This window comes from Culex quinquefasciatus, chromosome 2 (assembly GCF_015732765.1).
Source record: "Culex quinquefasciatus strain JHB chromosome 2, VPISU_Cqui_1.0_pri_paternal, whole genome shotgun sequence".
Taxonomy (NCBI): domain Eukaryota; kingdom Metazoa; phylum Arthropoda; class Insecta; order Diptera; family Culicidae; genus Culex; species Culex quinquefasciatus.
The window spans coordinates 168,827,376-168,838,814 of NC_051862.1; the positions used below are offsets into that span (position 1 = coordinate 168,827,376).

Sequence of the window (11,439 nt, forward strand, 5' to 3'; positions counted from 1 at the left end):
TTTTGTGGAATGATGTTAATTTATCGTAAAATTTAAATCATGTTGCATAATGATACAAAAAAAAATATTAAAAAATTACTTTCTATTGTTTGTTCTAAAAAAATGCAAATATATATTCAAAGCTTGCTTCAAATATTTGAAACCATTGGATTGTTTGGGTTAAAACCAACACTAAAACGTTACTTAATCCACCCTTAGGTGGTTGGTGCCTTCCTCACATTTAAAGGGTGCTATCCAAAATAGACAAAAAATGGCGGTGTTTTTCAGAGTTTTATCAATTTTGACTCATTATTCATACCACTATGGGCGTTGAGGAGCGGCCGTGGCTGACTGGTTACGGTGTTCGCTTTCTAAGCGAATGGTCCTGGGTTCGATTCCCATCTGCTCCCAACGAGAAAGTATAGGAAGTATTAATCTTGAAACTCTGAACATGAACGAAAAATCAAAGTCGCCCGAGTCGGGGTTCGATCCCCCGTCCTTTGGATTGGTAAGCAAAAATGCTAACCACTAGGCCATCACGGCTTGGTGAGCGACATCTGGAATTAGGAATACTGTTACTATCAAACTATATACGCGCTGGGTCCTTGTCCATCTGACAAGGGTTCGGAAGTTCTAAATAACGTTTGAACCCGATTGGTGCAAACGTTCTTCAAGGCGGGGCTTGTCGATAAAAGCTGAGGGACCTCGCGCTCGGCTAGCCAGCGTAGAAATGGGTCACCGAAGCTCGGCAGAGCTAACACCTTCCAAATGCCTATGCGAGTTATTTGCTTGTATAGAATGTAGATCTAAAAATACATGGAAACAACTCAATTTGTAAGAAGCGACCGCGTGGTCCCGTTTGGTTGGTTGCACACACACACACACACACACACATTATTCATACCACTAGATTGGGTAGTCAGATCTTCATATAGCAGGGCACTTATGTGGTTACAACTTATGATAGGGTAGTCAGATCTTCAATCCAATTCGTGCTCGTTGAAAAGGTCTTTTAATTACCTATCCAAAGATAGGTCGCATGAATATCGTGAGATAAGATGAATGAGATGATCATGAGATCCAGCCTCCAAAATGTGCATAAATAACACTTAGGTGTTTATAAATTTTGATAGGTTTGTCAGATCTTCAATGTTTTGGACGCGTTGGAAAGGTCTTTTGATTACCTATGCAACAATAGGTCGCATGAAAGATCCGGACAACGTTTTCATCAACATATCTGAGATCCGGCCTCCAACAAGTGCATAAATAACTCTGAAGTGCTTATAACTTTTGATAGGGTTGTCAGATCTTCAATGTCTTGGACGCGTTGAAAAGGTCTTTTAAATACCTTTCTGAAAATGTATAGCATGACTGGTTTTCTTACAAAAACCACCCTTTTTACAATCTTCCGAACTTTTGTTAAAATCGTTTTTTAGCATAACTTTTGAAGTACTTAACTAAACTCCATAATTTTTAATAGCGACTTATGGGACCCCAGGACGGATCGAAAACGGACAAAATCGGTTTAGCCAGTCTTGAGATAATCGAGTGACATTTTTTTGATCAACATCCCACCACACACACAGACATTTGCTCAGAATTTGATTCTGAGTCGATAGGTATACATGAAGGTGGGTCTAGGAGGTCTAATTGAGATGTTCATTTTTTGAGTGATTTTATAGCCTTTCCTCAAAAAGGTGAGGAAGGCAAAAAGCTTTACGATTTGTTCAAGAGCTGAAACCAGTATTTGTCATGAAAACATAATTTCTGCATGTTTTATTTCTCATTTCAATAAACTGGTCACAGAGGCAAATTTAAAATTTCGCAAAAAAATACCAAAATACTTTTTCTTGCAGTTGAATGATTTTTTACATGCAGTCAAGCTGTTAATTGATCTTCACACTTATTTAAACCATTAATGTTGATGTCCTATACAATTTTGTTGCACAATATCAATTCAAACCAAGACCATAACAATTTTCAATAAATTTAAAATTTCCCAGGAATTCCCAGGATTTCCAGGAATCTGTGTTGTTTTTTTTTTTTTTTTTTGTTCGTTTTTAAACACGTTCAACTTCTCGCAAACGGGCAATTCTGGCTCGCGAGAAAGCCCGTTCACGAGCGGAGGAGAGCACGGTCAATCGGTGAGTTTCCCGGCAGCTCGTGACTCGCGGCGAGACCTCGGGAGAGAGGATTTTTTCTCGCGAGAGCGCGAAAATACTAACACTGATGACAGCTAAAGAGAAAAATAACAGTTTAATACCAAGTTCTGTAACCCCCAATGTCTTCGAAAACCTAAATAAAGGAAAAGACATTGTTTGTCATTGCTTTCAGTTGATATTTCGATATTCTTATTCTCTTATAATAACAAACCATAGTCTTTGTCTTGTATTCTACATTCACAATGTTGACTAAAATGAGTAAAACTCAATTTTTCACTTGTAGCACAATGTTCTAAATAGAAGAATTCACAATATAACATATTATTCCCTAATCAAGCTTCATCAAAACTCATAGAACCTGTCAGTCACGCTTCCGGTAATATCACATTTTCCATGCCACATCAACTCAATTTGCCTCCGGCCAGACACTTCAGTCGTCACTAATAAACTTCATCCGTCGGCGGCTGCAACGACGTCCAAGACTTCACTTTATTTGTACTCCATAAAATCATGCTGACGACCGGCGGTAATAATTGTATCTCTTCAGTGGCATCAGCAAAATATCCCCCTGGTTTTAAACTTGATGAAATTTGGTTATTTTCAAAATCAAAGAGCTTCCCCTCCCCTTTTTCAAAAGTCACCCTCCCAAGCTAAATATAAATATTAAATGCGATATGGTTTTACATCAAATTGAACGCTCTGTTACGCTTCGCCCCCTCGCTGTCAGAAGTTGAAATACATCTTCCACCCCTTCCACTCCAAGCAAGTACGGCTCTGACTCTCTTTGTGGCGATTCTATTTATGCTGATGTGCGATTTATGGTGCGGAATGGAACAAAAAACAGTAGCACTAACAACAACAATTTGTTAAGGAGGGGGAGGAGGAGACTTTTTAGCTAAAAAGCATGTAACCGAACAATATGACCACGTGGATGCATTAGCTGAGCCGCGTGTTGCCCACCCCAAAAGGACACTTTTTTTACCGCCACATGAAACATAATGCACAACATGCTCTATGACTAATGGGTGACGATTATGAGTTTTGGCGCCAACTAACCGTTGCCGCTTTTACTTCCCCTCTTTTTAGATTGGATCCATCAGTCGCGGAAATTGGTTCATCAGAAAGCATTAAAAATCATCGAAATTATCTGCCATGAAAAATCACCCAAAACACTAACCACACCGGTTGTGGGATACCTCCACAATGGAATTTCTGAAACTCACCGGGATTCCAAAGATATCGTATTTCAATTTCGCCTCAGCTCTTTTGGTTGCAGGAGGCGGAGATGCTTCAGATTTAATTCGACCCCTGGGGAGCGATTTGTTTTCATGTTGTTTTACTACCAGCCCAGCAAAACCCCGGAAGGACCCCCCGAAGGCGAAGAATGTTGTTCCAGGATTTTGCGGGTGAAGCTGCATCACCTACACGCGGTGAAATAATAGAATACGTGATTTGGTCCGTGACGGCAGTAAAGAAACTGAGAAATTTAAGAAAATTTAAGTTTATGCAACAAGTTGCAAAAAGAAGATTTTATCCAACGAGGTTCACCGAGTTGGATAGATACGACGAGTGATGAAAAAACCTAGTTTTGCAACGAGTTCCATACAATATTTTTTGCAATTCTGAAAACACCCTTTGAACTGAATTATAAGTCAAAGGATATTCAGTCAATGAATCGTTTAAATCAAAAAAAAAATAAAAGTATTTCTTTTCGAAAAAAAACTGATAAGTTCAACTTTTCAGCGTCCGTTTCAGTGCTGAAAAGTAGAACTTTGAAAAGGATTTCTATTCGATGCTGTTATTTTTGGTATGGAAAAGTAGGCTGTTTCGTCGTTCGAGAATGACAGGAAAAGTAATTAGTTTTACGACGGAATTGCAAAACAGAAGTTTTTGCAATTCCGTTGTGAAACTATTTACTTTTCCTGTCATTCATGAACGACGAAATAGCCTACTTTTCTGTACCAAAAATAACAGAATCGAAAAGCAACACTTTTCAAAATAAATGCTGAAAAGTTCTACTTTTCAGCACTCAAATGGGTGCTGAAAAGTTGAACTTTTCAGCACTTGTTTCGAAAAGTAACACTTTTCAACATTTTTTTGATTTAAACGATTTATTGACAAAATACATGAAAAATTGACATAAAATTTCACTCAGTGTCTGTTTTTTGAACTGCAAAAAAAATTTTGTATGGAACTCGTTGCAAAACTTGATTTTTTCAGCACTCTTCGTATTTATCCAACTCGGTGAACCTCGTTGGATAAATGTACGACTCGTGCTGAAAAAATCCTCTTTTTGCAACTTGTTGCATAAACTACTATTATGTTACTAGTTGCAAAAAGAAGATTTTTTCAGCACGAGTCGTACATTTATCCAACGAGGTTTATCGAGTTGGATAAATACGACGAGTGCTGAAAAAATCAAGATTCACAACGAGCTCCATACAATTTTTTTGCCATTCTGAAAAATAATCACTGAAAGAGTTTTTCAAAAAGAAACCAAAATGTGTTGACGTCCAAGCATCTAGCCATTTTTCTTTCCATTTTTCACATTTGTCCGACTCAGCATTCTCTGAGCACTGAAATATTTTGTTCTGTCATGTTTTTTCAAACAACGCTCGGATGATTCACTCACAGATTACGACATTTAGCGGAATTGCAAATAAAAAATTGTTAATAGTTGTAAATAGGGGAAATATACCCATTTTAAGCCTAATAAGTGGTCGTGTATGAATGATGCTGGATCATCTGGTGTGTTCCTTGAAATTTACTAAAACCAATTACACCAACGAGTAGAGCCATTTTTTGTGAACATTTCTGTTTATTTTCACTTTTGCTAAAATTTATTTTATTCCTTTTACAAGCATTTGAAAAAAAAAATCCAAAATGTATTTTAATCAAACGAGAATGCATTGGGCAACGCCCATTTTTCTATTTTCAGCTTAGTTTTTTTTTATTCCAGGGCTTTTTTGGGAAAAATAGTAAGAAGTTTCAAAAATGTAGCCTAACATATGAAAAGGGCGTATGAAACTTTAAAATGCCGTTTTGACGGTGTCTGGACCAAAGAGCCTATGTCTGGAAATATTTTTATCGGATTCTCCAGACATTTTTACTCAACATAGGGGAAATATGCCCATTTTAATCACTCTAAGCCGTTCGACCAATTATCATCACTTTTGCCGTTTTCCGCTATTAAATCAACATTTTCAGATGTATCAACAATGGAAAGTTGCTTGCTCACTTTTATTTGAGCTATTTATTACTTTGGAACAGTTAAAAACATCTTATGACAGCTGTAATTCATGATCAAAGTGCTGATAGGCCGATAATAGAAATAGGCTGAGAAAGGGTATAGTTCCCCTACTAAAAAATGGGAGGTGTTCATTAACAGGATTTCGAGATATGATTTTTTGAAAAGAAAATCCGTGTTTTTCGATGTGTCGCGCGCAAAAAGGGAAAAATTACGAAATGGGCAAAAACTCAACATTTTTCACTAAAATTGCGATAACTTTAAAATTTCAGCGATGACCTATACATGTTTGGGTACCACAATTTTCGTTATTGAAAGACGCAACTTTTGGTGGTATGTATATAAATATATATTTTAATGCCATGAAAACAGATTAAAAAATAAGTGAGTGCTCATACCAACCCTAAACATTTTCTACGATTTACATGTTTTAAGAAAAGAGTTTGTTTTCCATTGAAATTTCTAGTTTATTTGAAAAAATAGTTTTGCCCTTAATTTTTCGGCCCAATTTTGGGGCAACATAAGCTTTTGAATTTTTTTGCTCAGCCTCATGCTAAACAATATCGTCTTGCTTATTTTATTTAAAAAGTAGTTTCTTCTAAAAGCGATATTTTTATTTTCTTACCTTTTATTCAAACAATGTCAAAATTTTTATAAATTATGTTTCTTACTGCGATATTTTAAAGGAGCAAAAAAAATCATTGTTTATTTTTTTAAACAATGAAATTAAAAGAAGTAGTTTAATATTGTAGGCACTTTTCAAAAATAGATGGAGAGTATGAAAAAATCTAAGTAGTTTCATCAGAAAGATACAAAAAACTTGAAAACCCTTAGCTTTTGGTAACGAAAATTGAACATATACGCTAATATATGTGCTTTTTAGGAGCAAATAATTTAGCTGGAAGCTGGGACATAATCCTAGTAAAAATTTCAGTTAAATCTGTGCAGACTTGTAGATTTTGTAAAACACCCTTTTTTTGAATAAAAATGTTGATTTTTTCCGAAAATCACATAAAAAAATCTTCACCGATTTAACAATTGTGTTCCCTTTTTCATAGGAATTTAGTATTATGATTTTTTCATCCAAAAATCAAATTCATATTACAACCTTCGAAAAAAAAATGAACTCCTGACAAATCGTTTTGTTCCGCTTCATTTAGTTTCCTCCAATTTAATAACTTGTCGATCACCATCATCATCGTCGTCGTTTGTACCCAGACGAAAAAGAATCTTATTCACCAAAAATATATGAAGCGTGCATGCACTGATAAGCAAAGCCTCTTTTCTCCGTTATGAGACTCCACCTCCTATGTTCCGCATAAACCGCTTATAATGTGGGCTCATTCCACCGTGGGTTTCCCCATATTTGTAAGCAGAAAGATTTGATAAATGTACGCAATTCTCCACTGAGATTTTTTTTAATAAATTGAAGAAAAAAATTTAAATTTCTTAAACTTGTTTTACTGATATTTTACACAAAGATGAAATTGAAATAAATTTTTATTTATCTATTTTTTAACAGTGTAACGATGCACACTCCGGAACCAATGCCCAACTCCTTCAAATGCGTGTGTCCTGGCAACCAGGCCCATGCCTAATTCCAGTCGAGTGGGGATCCAAATCCGGATTAGGATCCGTGCGCGATAAGGACGTTTTGTAGGATTGCGCCAGCGAACAACGAGCCACTCGAAAAATACACAGCCTGTGAAGCGAGTTTCATGCCAATTTTGCGGAAAAACAGAAATGTTGAATTCAAAACCCAGCAGTAGAAAAAGACGGGGGGGAAATGGAAGTGTTCCCAAACTCACCCGCTGAACACGCCGGCAGCACGGCCCTTGAGCCCGGCAGCGAAGGCAGCCATTTTGGAAGGGGATTCGGAGGCAGGCAGGAGCAGTCGTGAATTAACGGTAGGACCTTCGAAGGAGCTCCCCGGTGCTCCCCTCCACAGTTAGCTACGGCTACAGTTTTTCCGAAGAGGGGAAAATTATTTCAGGTGGAACGATGAGCAGCAGCAGCAGGTTACGCCATTTTAGCTGGGTTTCGGATTGATTGTGATCTGGAAGGAGAGAGAATGTTGACGTTGTGAATTACAATATTTTCTATTAGTCTTTTTATACATGAGACATGTTAAGAAAAAATAAGCCTGACTCAGGGATGGAATAATCGCGAAAAAATCAATTTCGCTAGCGAACTTTCTTCACCAGCGATAAAGAGAGGAGGCAAATCACGCAAAAGAAAATCGCTCCCGAAATTCTCCAAGAAAATCAATCTACTGATAATTTTTTGGAAATTTTATTGTCAGCACCACTTAAAGTCATTTATTTCACTTTGTTTACACACATTGCCCATCAACAAAATGTGGCAGGTCATTTTTCAACGTGTGACGTCACACTTGAAAGTGTAGTAGTGAAAAAGATGTTCCGCCGAATAATAAAGATGATGATCTTTTTAGATTCTTTTTACCGATCTTTCGTGCGCGAGAGCGGAGAACATGCTCTCTTCGGATTTTTTCTCTTGATGAACATCCAAAGATTTTTTTTTTGATGGTGATTATTCCATCGCTGGCCTGACTAAAAACAAAATGATAGTATTAAAAGTATTTTTAGGAAAGGTCCTTCAAGCTCTTGTCTTTCATATGTTTATAGGCCCTTACAAAAAATTCTAGATATGTACCAACAACATCACCTTATAGTTCTTATAGTATAAGAGTTTACTGATATGAATTCCATAACAAGACACGAATTTGGACGCAACCCCCTGCTTATTCTATTTTATTGTCAATACCTAATTATATTACCAAATATTCTCGTAGATTTAGTTAGAGTTTTTTTAAAGTCCTATAAACCAAATTTTCAGTTTTAATTTTGTTGGTGTTTTTGAAAGCGCCTTGAGTCAGGGATATTCAAAAATACCCAAAAAAACAATGAAATTAAAATGTTGTTATAAGACCGTTTCAAACAATACTCAAGAATTTAGTTTTTTAGATTTTTTTATTATTTTAAAATACACAGTTCTGATTGAGAAATGCAAATTATTATTAAAAAGTTTATTATCTCTTAATTTATTTGTCAATGTTTCATATTTTTGTGTTGCAAGATTTCTCTGATAAAAAATAGTAGTCTCTAGAATTATTGGAAACTACTCGATTTACTGCGAGTAATTCTGGAAATAATCAGTAATTCCGCAATTTCACTGAATTATTTGCTGTAACCTTGTGTTTCCGTCTGGAAACTATTCTGACAGAGTGCCAAAAACACATTACATGAAAATAAATAGATGATTAGGACTTTGTAAATACTTTTCAAGGATTATGTCGCCCCCACCCTTGCATACTAGCCCAAAAGTCGAGAAAATAAACAAATATTTATTTCGAAAAAAAATCATTGCATACAACTGCAAACAATTCTGAATGCATTTCCCTGTATTGAAAAACCTTTTTGTATGTTCCAAATTGTTTTAAAAAAAGGATTTTTTAGAAATCTCGATAAATTCATTTAAATTTTGAAGCCATGCACATAAACTTTGAAAAAACTTGTATCGGTCTGCATTTGCCAAAAATGCTTTAAATATTACTCTAGAAGTTTTTTTTAATAATTGCATGTTTCAGTTTCATAAATTTTGTTGTATGGAAAATGAACAAAAGCTTCTTTAAATTGTATGAAAAGAAACAGTACTAAGAAATCTTTGATAAAAACAGTAGTTCAATCGCTCATACCAACATAAAGTTGGAAAACAATTAAACAAAAAATCGATTAAAATGCTGTCCCCAGTAGTGTGTCCTAAATAACTCAATTTGGCAGTGTTTATAGTTTGTTTTGAACAATGAATATTTAAAATGTTTTTTTTTTTTGCAATAAATTCACTAAAACTCATAAAAGTTTTTTTGATGAAATAATAAAACCGAGTGAAATAATTTTCGTATGGTCCTTACAATATTTTTTTGAAAATAACCTATTTTTTAGTTAGGGCCTAAACGGGTTAATCAAAAAAAAAAAGTGCATACTAAAGATATATCATAAACACAGACACACAAGTTCTTTGCACTGCTTCACTTGAAGACGGTGATTTCATCGGATTTCGCCATGTGATAATTGACATTCCAAGTTGCCTAGGAATTGAAAACTGGGAGAAACAGATCCACCTGTGCCAGATTCTCACAGCAGTGACAGTAATTTGGAAGACGAGAAGTGTTGATGCTCCACTTTTTTGAGGAGATAATGGAAAATCTCCACGGTATCCCATAAACCAAGAATTTTTATGCGTAACAAAAATTTAGATTGCAATTCTAGATTAAATTTTCATAAATAAAACAAATTCATAAAAATATAAGAATTCTCGACAATCAAATGCAATTTCAGTATTTTCTTTTCCAAAATTATGGTAGTTTTTATTCAAAGTATGTAAGAAGTGCAAAAGTGGTTACTCTAAGAACACATTTATTGCAATTTTGACTTGTATGAAGTAGCGACGAACCGCCCTAGTGCTCCATACAAACATTGGAAAAATAGGCCTTCCAAATTTCAATGGTAAAATTTAACTGCTCGTGATTCTGGGAAGTTTCTAATTTGTGCTTTCTCAAAAACTAGTTTTGAATTTTGATGATAATGTTTCGTTTCTGTTAATAATTTCTGTTGGCCTTGCTTGAAATTTTTGCTCTGATCCAGTCTGCGCATGTCTGTGTGTCGTTGAAAAAATTTAAACCTCAAGACGATCCTTTGTAAGAAATTGTGTATAATATATCCGAAAACATTATTTTAATTGACTGATAAGTCTTTTAAATCCATTCACCAACAATGATTCACATTTCACGTCTTTTTAAGCCTTTCCTTCATATCTCCTAACAACCATGCGCAGTACCCTTCACGGCTTTGAATCGATCGTTACGTAACGTGAAAACCGTTGAACCGAACACGTTGCTGGAGTACTCACATTCTATTGCAGCTTCAGCAGCTAGTATCCTGAGTGGTAATGTGATATTCCTACAAATTACATCAAAATGCTCACACTTTCACGTTATTCATCATTTCTGCACAATTTTATTAGCCCACAACTTTCACAGGACATCACTTCAGTTGAAACATCACTTTGATCCTTTCCGTATCCATCCTATAGGTTATTTCCGGACTCATTAACCCCGATTACTCAACCACAGCCAATATCCGTTAATTTGCAGGAAGCCACAGCACACACTTCAATCACTGCACCGCAAGCAAATCCGATTGCACTCGATCCCGGGACGTCATGACCGTTTCTTCTGAAAAAGAACCTCGTGCACCATTTCGAACCCACCCCCACAGCTCCTTCCCCCCAATGCACCCAGGAAGTAGAACAGAAAATGGCGACCCTGTAAGGGACCGTCCACAGATGACGCACTAGTTCGAATCGCGACGACGACGACGACGACGACGCGAGAGCTGCCGACACGCGAGCAGGACGACAGTCGAGTTTCGTCTGCCAGCAAACGGTCCAGGACCTGGGCCACATGGCCAAGGATGAAGGAATTCCGCGGCCAGCGTGACTCTCTCCAAGATTCGCTCTCACTTCGAATTTCCCCAGGCTGTTTTGAGGTTATGTTGGTGCCAGGGCATGCGCAGTGGGCGCTCACGGGTGGTGGTTTCCCCGACTCCAAGGACCTTTCAACCTGGGGGGAGATTCCAAATCTCAGCAAATTCTCCAGTTCTCTCGCACTCTCGAAACAGAAGCTGTTGGCAACACAAGTTGATACAAAAGTTTAGCTTTATATATAATTTACAGTCGTTCGCCCAATCGGTAGCACGTGAAGGTGGAGCAAATGGCCCAGGGTATCCAAGGAAGCCCCGGTTATGTACTGAGAGAACTCCCCTCATCCCCAAGCGGTTCAAAGGAACCAGGTAAAACTGTATCCAACATCGGTGTGGTGGACGGGGAGTTTCGAGACGAGAGGGTATAAATTAACAGCGACGGATGTGTTCATTTCCATTTTCTGTCTAGAACTTAAATGGAAACACCCCGGCGCACCCAACTCTTCACCTAAACTCTAAAAATTTTCACCAGGACCGGGGGAGTAACGGG

At 36.9% G+C, this 11,439-nt stretch overlaps 1 protein-coding gene across 1 annotated transcript in view; it reads right to left on the reverse strand.

Moving 5' to 3' along the window:
- LOC6031380 (vesicular glutamate transporter 1) overlaps positions 1–10,716 on the reverse strand; it is an 86,667-nt gene extending 75,951 nt beyond the window's left edge. Inside the window, 2 exon segments of the mRNA XM_038255534.1 lie at positions 7,197–7,444; positions 10,318–10,716. Of these exon segments, the coding sequence (XP_038111462.1) occupies positions 7,197–7,249 (53 nt within the window). The 5' untranslated portion in view covers positions 7,250–7,444; positions 10,318–10,716.
- Positions 10,717–11,439: the final 723 nt, after the last annotated feature.